This window comes from Neopsephotus bourkii, unplaced genomic scaffold (genome assembly GCF_033783945.1).
Source record: "Neopsephotus bourkii isolate Nb327-2 ecotype Australia unplaced genomic scaffold, CSIRO-AGI_Nbou_v1 NB_793, whole genome shotgun sequence".
In the NCBI taxonomy this organism is placed as follows: domain Eukaryota; kingdom Metazoa; phylum Chordata; class Aves; order Psittaciformes; family Psittacidae; genus Neopsephotus; species Neopsephotus bourkii.
Window position 1 is genome coordinate 1 of NW_026901289.1, and position 19,391 is coordinate 19,391.

General features: G+C 62.4%; 1 protein-coding gene across 1 annotated transcript; it reads right to left on the bottom strand.

Moving 5' to 3' along the window:
• Positions 1 to 15,511: 15,511 nt before the first annotated feature.
• Positions 15,512 to 18,841, bottom strand: LOC133213224 (zinc finger protein 628-like; the record flags this gene model as incomplete). Its single annotated transcript, XM_061355292.1, has 4 exons — positions 16,754 to 18,841; positions 16,526 to 16,669; positions 16,073 to 16,483; positions 15,512 to 15,988 (listed from the first exon to the last, which is right to left on the bottom strand). Coding segments are annotated over exons 1-4 (3,120 nt in total), but the record flags the coding sequence as incomplete, so codon positions are not given.
• Positions 18,842 to 19,391: the final 550 nt, after the last annotated feature.

Below are 19,391 nucleotides of genomic sequence, written 5' to 3' on the forward strand. Positions count from 1 at the left end.
GGTAAAGGGGTCCCCATTACCTCCATCGTGGGGTTGGGTGAGGAGCACGGAGCCGTAGGAGCCGGTGCCCAGCTCCTGGAGCACGGTGAAGCCTTCATCCAGGTCCCGGTGCTGCAGGTCCCGGTCCAGGCGCGCCATCAAACGCTCCAGGATGGCCTCGTTCTGCTCCTCGTCCTCATCCTCCTCTTCCTCGGGTGGGTCCATAGGGAGCTATGGGGATGGGGGATGGGATGGGATGGGATGGGGATGGGGATGGGGATGGGGATGGATGGGATGGGGTTGGGGGATGGGACTGGATGGGATGGGGATGGGGATGGGATGGGGATGGGAAGGGGATGGGGATGGGGATGGGATGGGGATGGATGGGATGGGGATGGGGATGGGGATGGGATGGGATGGGGATGGGGATGGGATGGGGATGGGATGGGGATGGGGATGGGGATGGATGGGGGATGGGATGGGATGGGATGGGGGATGGATGGGATGGGGATGGGAGATGGGATGGGGATGGGATGGGGGATGGGATGGGGATGGGATGGGGATGGGATGGATGGGGATGGATGGGGGGATGGGGATGGATGGGGATGGGGATGGGGATGGGGATGGGATGGGGTGGGATGGGGATGGGGGATGGGATGGGGATGGGATGGGGGATGGGATGGGGATGGGATGGGGATGGGGATGGGATGGGATGGGGATGGATGGGTGGGAATGGGGATGGGGATGGATGGGGGGATGGATGGGGATGGGGATGGGGATGGGATGGGATGGGGATGGGATGGGGATGGGGATGGGGATGGGATGGGATGGGATGGGATGGGATGGGATGGGGATGGGATGGGATGGGGATGGGATGGGATGGGATGGGGATGGATGGGGATGGGATGGGGATGGGAAGGGGATGGGGATGGGGATGGGATGGGGATGGGATGGGATGGGATGGGGATGGGATGGGATGGGGATGGGATGGGATGGGATGGGGATGGAATGGGGATGGGATGGTGATGAATGGGGATGGGATGGGATGGGGATGGATGGGGATGGGGATGGATGGGGGATGGGGATGGGGATGGGGATGGGATGGGGTGGGATGGGGATGGGGATGGATGGGGATGGATGGGGGATGGGATGGGGATGGGATGGGGATGGGGATGGGATGGGATGGGGATGGATGGGTGGGATGGGATGGGGATGGGGATGGGATGGGGATGGGATGGGGATGGGGATGGGATGGGGATGGGGATGGGGGGGGCAGCATCAAATCAGTGCAGTTCACTCAGGGTTGTTTTAATAGGGGCTGGACTGAGCTGGTCCAAAGCATCCCAGTGCAGCCCGGTCCATCCCAGTATAGACCAGTCTATCCTACTTCATCCCAGTTCATCCTAGTACATCCCAATCTCTCCAAGGTCATCCTAGTCTATCCCAGTCTTATCCCAGTATACCCCAGTTCATCCCAGTATATCCCAGTTGACCCTGTCCATCCCAGTTCATCCTTGTTCTTCCCAGTCCATCCCACTCCATCCCACTCTATCCCTCTCTATCCCAGTCCATCCCATTCCACCCCACTCTATCCCAGTCCATCCCATTCCACCTCACTCTATCCCAGTCCATCCCAGTCCACTCCCCCTCCATGCGGACACCCCCCCCCAGGCGTGGGGCAGAGCCCAGGCCCTGGGCACCCGTGGGGCCCTCACCTGTGGGTCCCAGCCCCACAGCGGCCGCTCCCGGGGCCCCCGGAGCCGTGACTCAGATTTCCCGGCCCGATCCCGGCTCCGCGCTAATCCCGGGAGCTTGGGAGGGATCCAATGGGAGCCAAAGATGGGCAGAGGAGGATGGGAAAGGGGAGGGATGGGGATGGGATGGGATGGGATGGGGATGGGATGGGATGGGGATGGGGATGGGGATGGGATGGGGATGGGGGGATGGGATGGGGATGGGATGGGATGGGGATGGGATGGGGATGGATGGGATGGATGGGATGGGGATGGGGATGGGGGATGGGATGGGATGGGGATGGGATGGGATGGGGATGGGATGGGGATGGGGATGGGGATGGGATGGGGATGGGATGGGATGGGATGGGGATGGGATGGGGATGGGGATGGGATGGGGATGGGATGGGATGGGGATGGGATGGGGATGGATGGGGATGGAGGGGATGGATGGGGATGGATGGGGATGGATGGGGATGGATGGGGATGGATGGGGATGGGGATGGGGATGGGGATGGATGGGGATGGATGGGGATGGGGGGATGGATGGGGGGATGGATGGGGGGGATGGATGGGGGGGATGGATGGGGGGGGATGGATGGGGATGGGATGGGGAAGGGATGGGGATGGGATGGGGATGGATGGGGATTGGATGGGGATGGATGGGGATGGGGATGGATGGGGATGGGATGGGGAAGGGATGGGGATGGGATGGGGATGGATGGGGATTGGATGGGGATGGATGGGGATGGGGATGGATGGGGATGGGATGGGGAAGGGATGGGGATGGGATGGGGATGGATGGGGATTGGATGGGGATGGATGGGGATGGGGATGGGATGGGGATGGGATGGGATGGGGATGGGATGGGATGGATGGGATGGGGATGGGATGGGGATGGGGATGGGGATGGGATGGGATGGGGATGGGGATGGGATGGGGATGGGGATGGGGATGGATGGGGATGGGGATGGGATGGGATGGGGATGGGATGGGATGGGATGGGATGGGGATGGGATGGGATGGGGATGGATGGGGGATGGGGATGGGGATGGGGATGGGGATGGGATGGGATGGGGATGGGGATGGGATGGGATGGGGATGGGGATGGGATGGGGATGGGGATGGGATGGGATGGGGATGGGATGGGATGGGATGGGGATGGGGATGGGGATGGGATGGGATGGGATGGGGATGGGGATGGGGATGGGATGGGGATGAGGATGGGGATGGACCTGAGATCATCACACATAATGTAGGGCAGGGGATGGGATGGGGGCTGTCCCCATCCATCCATCCATTATCCACCATTATCCATTATTATCCATGCATCCTCCAGTATCCGTGACCCATCCATCATCCCCCATCATCCCTGCATCCCCCATTGATGCCCACCCCCCATTCCCTTCCATCCCCCATTGATACCCATCCCCCATTGATACCCATCCCCCATTCCCATCCATCCCCCCCCTCATTCACCCCCACATCCCAATGGACCACTTTGATGGAGGGTGGTGGGGGGGTGGGGATCCCATTGCCCTTCCCCCACCCCCCCCTTTTCCCATCCCCCCCCAAGCATTCCCAGCCGGATCCTTCCCATCCCCCCCCCCATTCCCACCTGCTCTTCCCCCCCATCCCATCTGCTCCGGGACCGGATCCCAATGGACGGGAGCCAGCCAAGGGGGGGGAGGGGAGGGCAGCAGGGACCCATCCCCCACCCCCATCCCATCCCATTCCCACCTATAGGAATTCCACCCCCTCCCCCACTCCCACCCCCCTCTCTATGGGGCAGGGATTGGGACCCCATAAGGACCCCATTGAGGGGACCCCCCCCCCACCTCGCTATGGGTCCTGTCCCTATCCCTGCCCTTGGCCTTGGCCCTATCCCAAGGCTGGAGCCGGGCCCGGGAATGTGGGATGGGGACAGCTGGGGGGCACCGAAATAGCAGCACCCATGGGAGCCCCTGCCCCATAGCGCCTGCACCCATGGCTCCCATTGCCCCATAGTGCCTGCACCCATGGGTGCCCCTGCCCCATAGCGCCTGCACCCATGGGTCCCACTGCCCCATAGCGCCTGCACCCATGGGAGCCCCTGCCCCATAGCGCCTGTACCCATGGCTCCCATTGCCCCACACCTGCCCCATGGCTCCCATTGCCCCATAGCACCTGCACCCATGGCTCCCATTACCCCACACCTGCCCCATGGCTCCCATTGCCCCACACCTGCCCCATGGGCTCCCATTGCCCCACACCTCCTCCCCCTGGCTCCCGTTGCCGCCCCCGCTGCCCCCCCAGCCCCGCTATGGGGCCCCCCCGCTATGGGGCCGGGCAGGTGCTCTGGGATTAGCACCCGGAGCTGTTCCATGACGGGGTCGAGAGGCCACGGGGGGGGGCTGGGAATGGGGCCAGGCCTGGCCCTGCCCCACACCTGCCCCATGGGGCCCGGGGCTGCGCTCGCTGCTGCCCCATAGCGGGCACCCACCCCCCCCATTGATACCCAAACCCCCCCCATTGATACCCACACCTCCCCCACCCACCCCCATTGACACCCAACCCCCCTCATTGATACCCACACCTCCCCCACCCCCCCATTGATACCCACACCCCCCATTGATACCCACATCCCCCCATTGATACCCAACCCCCCCATTGATACCCACATCCCCCCCCATTGATACCCACATCCCCCCATTGATACCCACATCCCCCCCATTGATACCCACATCCTGCCCCACATCCCCCCCATTGATACCCACATCCCCCCCACATCCCCCCCATTGATACCCACATCCCCCCATTGATACCCACATCCCCCCCATTGATACCCACATCCCGCCCCACATCCCCCCCATTGATACCCACATCCCCCCATCCATACCCAACCCCCCCCCATTGATACCCACATCCCACCCCTCACCCCCCCCATTGATACCCTTACCCCATCACCCCATAGCATTGGGGGGGTCCAGCCCCACTTTATTGCTTTGGGGGGGCCCCCAGGAGCTGCTGCAGGGCCCGAGCCAGAGCCCGCAGCTCCCCCCGCACCCCCCGCACCTCCTGCAGCAGCGCCTCCAGGTGGGGGGGGTCCCGGCATGGGGGGGCCCCCTCCTGCCCCACACTTATGGGGCGCAGTGGGGCCAGGGATGGGGCCGCGCCGGGGGGGGTCCGTTGGGGGCTGGGGGGATCCGTGGGGCGCTGGGGGGGTGATGGGGGGGTGCTGGGGGCAATGGGTGCTGGGGTCAGGGTGTGGGGCTGGGGGGGTGAGGGGGGCACTGGGGGGGCAGCAGGGAGCCAATCAGAAGTGGGGACCAGGGCAGCGTCTGGGGAGGGAAGAGGGAGAGGATCCATTCGCTATCATCATCATCATCATCATCATCATCATCCATCATCATCATCATTTCATCATCAGCATCCATCATTATCATCATCATCATCATCATCATCATCATCATCATCATCATCATCATCATCACCATCATCATCCATCATCATCATCATCATCATCATCATCATCATCCATCATCATCATCATCATCATCATCTCATCATCATCATCATCATCATCATCATCATCATCACCATCATCATCATCATCATCCATCATCATCATCATCATCATCATCATCATCATCATCCATCATCATCATCATCATCATCATCATCATCATCATCATCATCATCACCATCATCATCATCATCATCATCATCACACCATCATCATCATCATCACATCACATCATCATCATCATCATCATCATCATCATCATCTCATCATCATCATCATCGTTCTCATCATCATCCGTTCATCATCATCATCATCATCATCATCACCATCATCATCCATCATCATCATCATCATCATCATCATCATCATCATCATCATCCATCATCATCATCATCACCATCATCATCATCATCATCATCATCCATCCCATCATCATCATCATCACCATCATCATCATCATCATCATCATCACCATCATCATCATCATCATCATCATCATCATCCATCATCATCATCATCATCATCATCATCACCATCTCCATCCCATCATCATCATCATCACCATCTCCATCATCATCATCATCATCACCATCTCCATCATCATCATCATCATCATCACCATCATCATCACCATCATCACCATCATCATCCATCATCATCATCATCATCATCATCATCATCATCATCACCCATCATCACCATCACCATCATCATCATCATCCATCACCACCCATCCTCATCCTCATCCTCACCTTCCTCCATCCAGGTCATTCCCTGCTGGACCCCATCCGGATCCAGCTCCACTCGAGGCCGTGGGCTCAGCATGGAAGCTTCTGGACCAGGTTCAGCTCCAGACTGGGAGCTCCCCATGGTACCATCAGGAACCAGTTCCAGTGCAGGATGGGTGCTCATTGTGGTACCATCAGGAACCAGTTCCAGTGCAGGATGGGTGCTCATTGTGGTACCATCAGGAACCAGTTCCAGTGCAGGATGGGTGCTCATTGTGGTACCATCAGGAACCAGTTCCAGTGCAGGATGGGTGCTCATTGTGGTACCATCAGGAACCAGTTCCAGTGCAGGATGGGTGCTCATTGTGGTACCATCAGGAACCAGTTCCAGTGCAGGATGGGTGCTCATTGTGGTACCATCAGGAACCAGTTCCAGTGCAGGATGGGTGCTCATTGTGGTACCATCAGGAACCAGTTCCAGTGCAGGATGGGTGCTCATTGTGGTACCATCAGGAACCAGTTCCATTGCAGGATGGGTGCTCATTGTGGTACATGGGTTTTGGGTGTGGGTGGGTGTTGGTCCATCAGGAACCAGTTCCAGTGCAGGATGGGTGCTCATTGTGGTACCATCAGGAACCAGTTCCAGTGCAGGATGGGTGCTCATTGTGGTACCATCAGGAACCAGTCCCAGTGCAGGATGGGTGCTCATGGTACCATCAGGAACCAGTTCCAGTGCAGGATGGGTGCTCATTGTGGTACCATCAGGAACCAGTTCCATTGCAGGATGGGTGCTCATTGTGGTACCATCAGGAACCAGTTCCAGTGCAGGATGGGTGCTCATTGTGGTACCATCAGGAACCAGTTCCAGTGCAGGATGGGTGCTCATTGTGGTACCATCAGGAACCAGTTCCAGTGCAGGCTGGGTGCTCATTGTGGTACCATCAGGAACCAGTTCCATTGCAGGATGGGTGCTTTGTGGTACCATCAGGAACCAGTTCCAGTGCAGGATGGGTGCTCATTGTGGTACCATCAGGAACCAGTCCCAGTGCAGGATGGGTGCTCCTCATGGTACCATCAGGAACCAGTTCCAGTGCAGGATGGGTGCTCATTGTGGTACCATCAGGAACCAGTTCCAGTGCAGGATGGGTGCTCATTGTGGTACCATCAGGAACCAGTTCCAGTGCAGGATGGGTGCTCATTGTGGTACCATCAGGAACCAGTCCCAGTGCAGGATGGGTGCTCATTGTGGTACCATCAGGAACCAGTCCCAGTGCAGGATGGGTGCTCATTGTGGTACCATCAGGAACCAGTTCCAGTGCAGGATGGGTGCTCATTGTGGTACCATCAGGAACCAGTCCCAGTGCAGGATGGGTGCTCCCCATGGTACCATCAGGAACCAGTTCCATTGCAGGATGGGTGCTCATTGTGGTACCATCAGGAACCAGTTCCAGTGCAGGATGGGTGCTCCCCATGGTACCATCAGGAACCAGTTCCATTGCAGGATGGGTGCTCATTGTGGCACCATCAGGAACCAGTTCCAGTGCAGGATGGGTGCTCATTGTGGTACCATCAGGAACCAGTTCCAGTGCAGGATGGGTGCTCATTGTGGATCTATTGGTCCCAATGGGACCCCATCCTGCCTTGGATCTATTGGTCCCAATGGGACCCCATCCTGCCTTGGATCTATTGGTCCCAATGGGACCCCATCCTGCCTTGGATCTATTGGTCCCAATGGGACCCCATCCGTTGGTTTGGTGGGTTGTTGGTTTTGGTTGGGTTGTTGGTTTTGGTTGGGTTGCCTTGGACCTATTGGTCCCAATGGGACCCCATCCTGCCTTGGATCTATTGGTCCCAATGGGGCCCCATCCTGCCTTGGATCTATTGGTCCCAATGGGGCCCCATCCTGCCTTGGATCCATTGGTCCCAATGGGGCCCCATCCTGCCTTGGATCTATTGGTCCCAATGGGACCCCATCCTGCCTTGGATCTATTGGTCCCAATGGGACCCCATCCTGCCTTGGATCTATTGGTCCCAATGGGACCCCATCCTGCCTTGGATCCATTGGTCCCAATGGGGTCCTGCCCCACCTTAGCCCCATGGTCCCTTCCTGCCTTGCCCTTGGTGCTCTGGATGGGGCCGCCCGGGTCCCGCTCCCCTTTGGGCCGGGGGATTCTGAGCATCCGGATGGGATCGATCCTGGCTTTGCCTTGGGGGGCGCCGATCCCCCCCTGCCCCATGGGGCTCCGGGTGCTGCTGAGGGGCAGGGACCGGGATGGGGAGGGCTCCATTGGGGACACTGGGGCCTGTGGTTCTGCAGCAAGGAGATGGCTCAGACCAATATGGGGGGCGCCACATCCCCAACCCCATCCCCATCCCCATCCCCATCCCCATCCCATCCCCATCCCAACCCCATCCCATCCCATCCCCATCCCAACCTCATCCCAATCCCCATCCCCACCCCATCCCATCCCCATCCCAACCTCATCCCAATTCCCATCCCCACCCCATCCCCATCCCCATCCCCATCCCATCCCCATCCCATCCCCATCCCATCCCATCCCATCCCATCCCCATCCCATCCCCATCCCATCCCCATCCCTATCCATCCCATCGCCATCCCATCCCCATCCCATCCCATCCCATCCCATCCCATCCCATCCCATCCATCCCCATCCCATCCCCATCCCATCCCCATCCCATCCCATCCCCATCCCATCCCCATCCCATCCCATCCCATCCCCATCCCATCCCATCCCCATCCCCTCCCCATCCCATCCCCATCCCATCCCCATCCCATCCCATTCCCATCCCAACCCATCCCATCCATCCCCATCCCCATCCCCATCCCATCCCCATCCCATCCCATCCCCATCCCCATCCCATCCCATCCCATCCCCATCCCCATCCCATCCCCATCCCCATCCCCATCCATCCCCATCCCATCCATCCATCCCCATCCCATCCCATCCCATCCCATCCCATCCCCATCCCCATCCCATCCCATCCCATCCCCATCCCATCCCATCCCCATCCCATCCCCATCCCATCCCCATCCCCGTCCCATCCCATCCCCATCCCCATCCCATCCCATCCCATCCCCATCCCATCCCCATCCCATCCCATCCCATCCCCATCCCCATCCCATCCGCATCCCATCCCATCCCATCCCCATCCCATCCCATCCCCATCCCATCCCCATCCCATCCCATCCATCCCCATCCCCATCCCATCCCCATCCCATCCCATCCCCTCCCCATCCCCATCCCATCCCCATCCCATCCCATCCCCATCCCATCCCCATCCCATCCCCATGATGCTCTACCAGTACCTGCACACTCAGCACCCTCACACCCCTGGCTCCTGCTGCTGGGTACCGGTGCCAGCATCCCAAAGCCCTCGATGCTCCCAAAGGGCTGGAACTGGTGCCCTGCAGGGTCCAACACTCAGCGGGGTCCCCTTTAACCCTCCCCCCCTCCCAATCCCATCGCATCCCCCCAAATCCCATTGAATTCCATCGCATCTCCCCATCCAATCACATCCCGTTCCCATCCCATCCTCCTGCATCCCAGTGCATCTCCCCACATCCCATTCTATGACGTCCCATCTCATCCCCATCCCTTTGCATCCCACCATCCCCTGCATCCCTCCCATCCCCTTCCCCATCCCCATCCCATCCCATCCCCATCCCCATCCCATCCCATCCCCATCCCCATCCCATCCCACCCCATCCCCATCCCATCCCATCCCATCCCATCCCCATCCCATCCCCATCCCATCCCCATCCCATCCCATCCCCATCCCCATCCCATCCCACCCCATCCCCATCCCATCCCATCCCATCCCATCCCATCCCATCCCCATCCCATCCCCATCCCATCCCCATCCCATCCCCATCCCCATCCCATCCCATCCCCATCCCCATCCCATCCCACCCCATCCCCATCCCATCCCCATCCCCATCCATCCCCATCCCATCCCCATCCCATCCCCATCCCATCCCATCCCCATCCCATCCCCATCCCATCCCCATCCCATCCCCATCCCCATCCCATCCCCATCCCCATCCCATCCCCATCCCCATCCCATCCCCATCCCATCCCATCCCCATCCCATCCCCATCCCATCCCCATCCCATCCCCATCCCCATCCATCCCCATCCCCATCCCATCCCCATCCCCATCCCATCCCATCCCATCCCATCCCATCCCATCCCCATCCCCATTCCCATCCCATCCCCATCCATCCCATCCCATCCATCCCATCCCATCCCCATCCCATCCATCCCATCCCATCCCCATCCCCATCCCCATCCCCATCCCCATCCCCATCCCATCCCATCCCATCCCATCCCCATCCATCCCATCCCCATCCCATCCCATCCCCATCCCATCCCCATCCCATCCCCATCCCCATCCCCATCCCCATCCCCATCCCCATCCCCATCCCATCCCATCCCATCCCATCCCCATCCCATCCCATCCCATCCCATCCCCATCCCATCCCCATCCCCATCCCCATCCCCATCCCATCCCCATCCCATCCCATCCCATCCCCATCCCCTCCCCTCCCCTCCCCTCCCACCCTCGCACACGGCGCTCGCATCCTCCTCATGCGCGCACACGTGCTCCCTCCACCCTCGGTGCCGGCAGCTCCGGAGCGCGCTCTCGCTGCCGCGGCACCGGACCCCATTGAGCCAGATGGGGCCGGAGCCCTCCCCGAACCAGGCCCCCCCCGGCGCCGCCAGGGCCCCCCCGCAGCGCAGCTCCCGGCACACGACGGCCGCATCCGGTAGCCCCCATTCATCGTCGCAGACCGAGCCCCAGGTCCCCCCCCGCAGCAGCTCCACGCGGCCCGCGCAGGGACCGGGGCCCCCGGCCAAGCGCACCGGGAATGGGGCTGGGGGGGGAGAGAGAGGGGGGGAGAGAGACGGGGGAGGGGTGAGGGATGGGGAGGAGAGGGGGGAACTGGGGGAGGGGGTGCGGGGCAGAGAGGAACTGCAGGGGAAGGCAATGGGAGCATTGGGGACCATTGGGGTGCATTGGGGTGCATTGGGATGCAGTGGGACCTTGGGTTGCATTGGTACCCATTGGGGTGCAATGGGAGCATTGGGGTACATTGGGACCCATTGGGATGCAGTGGGAGCATTGGGGACCATTGGGATGCAGTGGGATGCACTGGGAGCATTGGGGTGCAGTGGGACCCATTGGGGTGCAATGGGAGCATTGGGATGCAGTGGGACCCATTGGGATGCAGTGGGATGCAGTGGGAGCATTGGGATGCAGTGGGACCCATTGGGATGATGTGGGATCATTGGGATGCAGTGGGAGCATTGGGGACCATTGGGACCATTGGGATGCAGTGGGACCCATTGGGGTGCTTTGGGACCACTGGGGTGCACTGGGAGCATTGGGGTGCATTGGGACCCATTGGGATGCAGTGGGAACACTGGGGTGCAGTGGGACCATTGGGGTGCAGTGGGACCCATTGGGATGCAATGGGAGCATTGGGGTGCAATGGGACCCATTGGGATGCAGTGGGAACATTGGGGTGCATTGGGATGCAGTGGGACCCATTGGGATGCAATGGGAGCATTGGGGACCATTGGGATGCAGTGGGACCCATTGGGATGATGTGGGACCATTGGGATGCAGTGGGACCCATTGGGGTGTTTTGGGACCCATTGGGGTGTTTTGGGACCCATTGGGGTGCTTTGGGACCACTGGGGTGCACTGGGACCATTGGGGTGCATTGGGATGCAGTGGGACCCATTGGGATGCAGTGGGACCCATTGGAATGCAGTGGGAGCATTGGGATGCAGTGAGACCCATTGGGATGCAGTGGGACCCATTGGAATGCAGTGGGAGCATTGGGATGCAGTGGGACCCATTGGGATGCATTGGGATGCAGTGGGAGCATTGGTGTGCAGTGGGATGCAGTGGGAGCATTGGGATGCATTGGAATGCAGTGACACCATTGGGATGCAGTGGGACCATTGGGATGCATTGGGACCCACTGGGATGTACTGGGACTACTGGGAGCATTGGGACACATCAGGACCCCTCAGACCCATTGGGACCCCTTGGACCCATCCCTGGGAGCCGCAGGGCCCGGTTCCCCCCCCCCCCCCCCCCGGACCTGAGCCGTGGGGTCCCAGCAGCGCCACTGGAAACCAGTAAGGGGGGGGGGACCAGCATCCGGACACCAGGACCCCGAGGGAACAGAACCAGTGGGAATGGTGCCAGGGCCCAGTGTGACCGGTACCCAGTGCCCCCAGTGCCCCATGTGACTGGTACCCAGTGCCCCATGACCAGTGTGCCCAGTGTGACCAGTATCCAGTGCCCCATGACCAGTGTGACCGGTACCCAGTGCCCCATGACCAGTGTGCCCAGTGTGACCGGTACCCAGTGCCCCATGACCAGTGTGACCAGTACCCAGTGCCCCATGACCAGTGTCCCATGGCCAGTACCCAGTGAGCCCAGTGCCCTTCCAGTTCCCAGACCCCTTCCCAGTGCCCTGCACCTGCCCCCCCCATGGTGCCCCATATCCCCACTGTGTGCAGTGCCCATGCAGTGCCCCTTCAGTGCCCCATATCCCCTATGTGTGCAGTGCCCATGCAGTGCCCTATGCAGAGCCCATGCAGTGCCCACACAGTGCCCCATGCAGTGCCCATACAGCACCTTATGCAGTGCCCATGCAGCACCCATGCAGTGCCCTATTCAGGGCCTATGCAGTGCCCATGCAGTGCCCAGGCAGTGCCCCTTGCAATGCCCTATTCAGTGCCCATGCAGTGCCCATGCACTGCTCCATGCACTGCCCCATGCAGTGTCCTGTGCAGTGCCCCATGCAGTGCCCATGCAGTGCCCCATGAAGTGCCCTATTCAGTGCCCCATGCAGAGCCCATGCACTGCTCCATGCACTGCCCCATTCAGCACCCATGCAGCGCCCATGCAGTGCCCTATTCGGTGCCCCATGTAGTGCCCATGCAGTGCCCTATTCAGGACCTATGCAGTGCCCTATTCAGTGCCCATGCAGCACCCATGCACTGCCCCTTGCAGTGCCCTATGCAGTGCCCATGCAGCGCCCATGCAGTGCCCCTTGCACTGCCCCAAAGCACCCATGCACTGTCCCATTCAGTGCCTATGCAGAGCCCATGCAGTGCCCCATGCACTGCCCCTTGCAGTGCCCCATGCAGTGCCCATGCAGTGCCCATGCAGCGCCCATGCAGTGCCCCATTCACTGCCCTGCCCGGCCTCACCCAGCAGCAGCACCAGGACCATGGCGGCGCCTTAGGGACGGGGAGGGATGGGGCCGGGATGAGTCAGACCCAGCTGCGTCCATCCCATTGCCCCCCCCATCCCCATCCCGATCCCATTGCCCCCCCCATTCCCATCCCATTCCCATTGCCCCCCCCATCCCCATTCCCATCCCACTGCCCCCCCCATCCCCATTCCCATCCCATTGCCCCCCCCATCCCCATCCCATTGCCCCCCCATTCCCATCCCATCACCCCCCCCATCCCCATCCCCCCCCCCCCCATCCTGGGCTGGGTCAGTCCTGGAGCCAAGGAGGGGACCCAAGGGGCCACACGTGCGGCGGTCACGTGAGGCGCCACGCGCGTGCACGGGGCCCCCGAGCCACGTGACGGTGCCCAGGTCACGTGTGCATACGTGTACAGGCGTGTACACACACACAGACACACGTGGGCACACTGGGGGGATACTGGGGCTGTACTGGGGGGATGCTGGGCCTGTACTGGGGGCGGTACCAGAGCCATAATGGGGCTGTACTGGGGGATGCTGGGGCTGTACTGGGGAGGGTACGGGAGCCATACTGGGGCTGTACTGGGAGATACTGGGGCTGTACTGGGGGGTCCGGAGCCATACTGGGGCTGTACTGGGGTGGCTGTCTGGGGGGGTGGACCTCTGGGGTACGGGGGATACTGGGTCTGTACTGGGGAGATGCTGGGGCTGTACTGGGGGGGGGTACCGGAGCCATACTGGGGCTGTACTGGGGGATGCTGGGGCTGTACTGGGGGGGGTACGGGAGCCATACTGGGGCCGTACTGGGGGGCGGTACCAGAGCCATACTGGGGCTGCACTGGGGGGATCCTGGGGCCATACTGGGGGGATAATGGGGCTGTACTGGGGGGGGATACTGGGGGGTTGCTGGGGCTGTACTGGGGGATACTGGGGCTGTACTGGAGGAAAACTGGATCCATACTGGGCGCTGTAATTGGGCCATAATGGGCCAGTGTTGTCGTCGTCCCCCTCTCCATGGTCCCCCCCGTGCCTCCCCTCACCCCCCCCTCAGCCAATGAACCCGTCCAGACCCCGCCCCTAGCGACAATTCAGCCAATAGCGGGACCTTCCCATAGCAACAGGCCCCGCCCACCCAGAGGGCGGAGCATCGCAGAGGGCAGGGCTTCGTTTATTGACCACGCCCCCTTCAGGTCCCTCATCCCCGTCCCCCCCCAGGCCAAGGACCCCCCCCCATGGGATAGGGCTGGGGGGGGTCCATGGGGGCTCCATAGGGGTCCATGGTGGGAATCCATAGGGGTCCATGGGGGGGTCCATGGGGGGGTTCATAGGGGTCCAGGGGGATCTGTGCTCATCGCCCCCATCACTGGGACCCTGGTGTGGGTTCCCAGCAGGGTCTATGGGGGGTTCCATGGGGGTATCCAAAGGGGCGTCCATGGGGATCCGTAGAGGGGTCCATGGTGAGGTCCATGGGGATCCATAGGGGGGTCCATGGAGGTCCATGGGGGTTCCATGGGGTCTCCGCAGTGCCCCCATCAGGACTGCACCAGGGGCCATTGGGGTCCATAGGGATCCATAGCCAGGTCCATGGGGGTCCATGGGGAGTCCATAGGGATCTATAGCCAGGTCCATGGGGTTCCATGGGGGGTCCATAGGGATCCATAGCCGGGTCCATGGGGGGTCCATGGGGATCTATAGCCAGGTCCATGGGGTTCCATGGGGGGTCCATAGGGATCCATAGCCGGGTCCATGGGGTTCCATGGGGAGTCCATAGGGATCCATAGCCAGGTCCATGGGGGTCCATGGCAGGGTCCATGGGGATCCATAGCCGGGTCCATGGGGTTCCATAGGGGACCCATAGGGATCCATAGACGGGTCCATGGGGTCTCGGTGGTGCCCCCATCAGGACTGCACCAGGGGCATGGGGGTCCATGGTGGTCCCAGTGGTGCCTCAATGGGCTTCAGTTGGGTGTTGGGCACCTCAATGGGCTTGAGTTGGGTGCTGGGTACCTCAATGGGCTTGAGTTGGGTGCTGGGTACCTCAATGGGCTTCAGTTGGACGCTGGGCACCTCAATGGGCTTCAGTTGGACGCTGGGCACCTCAATGGGCTTCAGTTGGACACTGGGCACCTCCATGGGCTTCAGTTGGGTGCTGGGCACCTCAATGGGCTTCAGTTGGGTGCTGGGCACCTCAATGGGCTTCAGTTGGACACTGGGCACCTCAATGGGCTTCAGTTGGGTGCTGGGCACCTCAATGGGCTTCAGTTGGGCGCTGGGTACCTCAATGGGCTTCAGTTGGACGTTGGGCACCTCCATCACCTCCTGCTGCTGCTGGGGCTCTTGGAGTTGGCCACTGGGCACCTCGGTGCTCTGGAGGCCATTGGGCACCTCGGGGGCTTCCAGATGGCCACTGGGCACCTCTGTGCTCTGGAGCTGGATGGTGGCCACCTCCATGGCCTGGAGCTGGATGGTGGCCACCTTGGGGGCCTGTGGATGAGCTTGGAGCTGCCCATTGGCTACCTCAGATGCTTGGAGCTGGATGGTGGCCACCTTTGAAGGCTGTGGAAGAGCCTGGAGCTGCCCATTGGCCACCCCCATGGCCTGGAGCTGGATGGTGGCCACCTTGGGGGCCTGTGGAACAGCCTGGAGCTGGCCATTGGCTACCTCGGATGCTTGGAGCTGGACGTTGGTGACATCCAATGGTGGTGGCAAGACCTGGAGCTGCCCATTGGCCACCTCAGATGTTTGGAGCTGGATGGTGGCCACCTTGGAAGGCTGTGGAAGAGCCTGGAGCTGGATGGTGGCCACCTTGGGGGCCTGTGGAACAGCCTGGAGCTGGACACTGGTGACATCCAATGGTGGTGGCAAGACCTGGAGCTGCCCATTGGCTACCTCAGCTCCTTGGAGCTGGATGGTGGCCACCTCAGATGTTTGGAGCTGGATGGTGGCCACGTTGGGGGCCTGTGGAAGAGTTTGGAGCTGCCCATTGGCTACCTCAGATGCTTGGAGCTGGATGGTGGCCACCTTGGAAGGCTGTGGAAGAGCCTGGAGCTGCCCATTGGCCATCTTGGATGCTTGGAGCTGGATGGTGGCCACCTTGGAAGGCTGTGGAACAGCTTGGAGCTGGATGGTGGCCACGTTGGGGGCCTGTGGAAGAGCCTGGAGCTGCCCATTGGCCACTTCAGATGCTTGGAGCTGGATGGTGGCCACCTTGGGGGCCTGTGCAAGAGCCTGGAGCTGCCCATTGGCTACCTCGGATGCTTGGAGCTGGATGGTGGCCACCTTGGGGGCCTGTTGAAGAGCCTGGAGCTGGACACTGGTGACATCCAATGGCGGTGGCAAGACCTGGAGCTGGACGTTGGCCACCTCTGTGCCTTGGAGCTGGACGTTGGTGACATCCAATGGCTGTGGTAGGGCTTGGAGCTGCCCATTGGCTACCTCAGATGCTTGGAGCTGGATGGTGGCCACCTTTGGGGCATGTGGAACAGCCTGGAGCTGGATGGTGGCTACCTTGGGGGCCTGTGGAACAGCCTGGAGCTGGCCATTGGCTACCTCAGATGCTTGGAGCTGGATGGTGGCCACCTTGGGGGCCTGTGGAAGAGCCTGGAGCTGCCCATTGGCTACCTCAGATGCTTGGAGCTGGACGTTGGTGACATCCAATGGCTGTGGTAGGGCTTGGAGCTGGACGTTGGCTACCTCAGATGCTTGGAGCTGGATGGTGGCCACCTCGGATGCTTGGAGCTGCCCATTGGTGCCCTCAGGGGGCTGCACCCCACACGCCGACAGCCCCCCCCCGATACCACCCCTTATCACAACAACACTGGTCCCCAATGGAGCCCCGGTCACCGCCTGGATCTGCCCCACACCGGGCACCACCAGGATGCTCTGCCCGGCAACAGGGACCCCCTCGGGGGGCTCCGCCGTGGGGCTGGGCAGCACCAGGAGCTTCTGTGGGGCCGCCGTGGGGCCGGGTGCAACCTGGAGCCCTTGGGGGGGGTGCAGGAGGAGGAGGAAGGTCTGAGGGGGGGTGCGGGGCACTGGGGCAGTACCATGGGTACGGAGGTGCCGCTGCAGGTAGGAGGCCACGGTGAAGGCCTTGGCGCAGAGCGGGCATCGGTGGGGCCGGGCGTTGGTGTGGGTCCGGCGATGGAGGCGGAGGTTGGAGGAGTGGGTGAAGGTCTTGGGGCACTGGGGGCAGGCATAGGGGCGCTCGCCCGTGTGCACCCGTTGGTGCTGCCGCAGGTTGGAGGGCTGGGCGAAGGCCTTGCCGCACACCCCACAAGTGTGGGGCCGCTCGCCCGTGTGGAGCTGGCGGTGGCGCCGGAGGCTGGAGGAGTTCTTGAAGGCCTTGGGGCACTCGGCGCAGCGGTAGGGCCGCTCGCCCGTGTGCTGCCGCTGGTGGTACTGGTAATGGGAGGCCCACTTGAAGGTGAGCCCGCATTGGGCGCACTCGAAGGCCCGCAGCCCAGTATGGACCCGTTGGTGGGTCTGGAGCAAGGAGGAGCGCTTGAAGGCCTTAGGGCACTGTGGGCACGGGTAGGGCCGCTCACCAGTGTGGTCCCGTAGGTGATACCGCAGCCCCGAGGAGCCCTTGAAGGCTTTGCCGCACTCAGGGCACTGGTACGGGCGCTCCGGTAACGGAGGGGAGGTGGGCGCCGGTGCCGGCACCGCCATAGGGGGGTGCCCCAAGAGCCCCGTTGTGAACTGGGGGAAGGGTTTAGGGCACTTGAAGGGGCGCTGGGCAGCGGGGCCGTGGCGGTGCCGCGCCAGCGCCGCGCTGCTCTTGAAGCTCTTGGCGCAGGTCGGGCAGCGGAGAGCGGGCACCGGGCCCGGTGTCGGCGCCCCATGGGTTCCTTGGTGGCCAAGGAGCTCCTCGTGGGTGCTGAGGCTCAGCGGGCACAAAGAGCATCGCCATGGGGGCTCCGGTGCGGTGGGAATGGGGGGCGGCGGTGGGGCCGGAGCGTGGGGCTGGAGCGCAGCGGGGGGCTTCAGGGGGCACTGGTGGGGCCGGGCGTTGGTGTGGGTGCGGCGGTGCAGGAGGAGGTTGGAGGAGTGGGTGAAGGTCTTGGGGCACTGGGGGCAGGCATAGGGGCGCTCGCCCGTGTGCACCCGTTGGTGCTGCCGCAGGTTGGAGGGCTGGGCGAAGGCCTTGCCGCACACCCCACAAGTGTGGGGCCGCTCGCCCGTGTGGAGCTGGCGGTGGCGCCGGAGGCTGGAGGAGTTCTTGAAGGCCTTGGGGCACTCGGCGCAGCGGTAGGGCCGCTCGCCCGTGTGCTGCCGCTGGTGGTACTGGTAATGGGAGGCCCACTTGAAGGTGAGCCCGCATTGGGCGCACTCGAAGGCCCGCAGCCCAGTATGGACCCGTTGGTGGGTCTGGAGCAAGGAGGAGCGCTTGAAGGCCTTAGGGCACTGCGGGCACGGGTAGGGCCGCTCGCCGGTGTGCCCGCGCTGGTGGTAGAGGAGGGCCGAGGAGCCCTTGAAGGCTTTGGGGCACTCGGGGCACTTGTAGGGCCGCTCGCCCGTGTGGCTGCGCTGGTGATGGGCCAGGCGCGAGGACCAGCGGAAGCACTTCCCGCATTCCCGGCATGCGAACGGGGGCTGCGGTGGGGCCGCGGAACCGCACCGGGACCCGGCGGCCATCGGGGACAAGGGAACACGTGGAGATGCCGCGGGAATAGAGGGGAAGGGGGCGTGGTCTATGGGGAGGGGGCGTGGCCTCCGCGGGAGGGGGCGTGGCCTCTCCTAAAGGGGCGCTCTCTCCGCTAGAGGCGACGTGGTTTCCTCTAGAGGGGGCGTGGCCGCCTTGGAAGGGCCTGGTTTCCTCTAAAGGGGGCGTGGCTCGGCCGTAAGGACGCAGTTAACCCGCAGAGGCCACGCCCCCTTTTTGGCACCACCCCCCGCGCAAACCCCGCCCCTCCCCCCCGTCGGCCACACCCCCTTCGCTCCTCCAAGCCCCGCCCTCTTCCTCCCCTCAGGCCCTCCCGGCCCCGCAATCCCGTCCAGGCCCCGCCCCTACGTTCCCCAAAACCCCGCCCCTCGGGCCCTCCCCGTCCCCTCCGCCGCCTCCTCCCGTTCCCCGGTTCCCGTTCACCCCCCCCCCGAACCCGGGGCTCCCGTTCCCGTTACCGCTCGCTCCCCGTTCCCGTTACCGGTCGCTTCCGGCTCCGACGCCGCCGCCGCGCAACGCCTG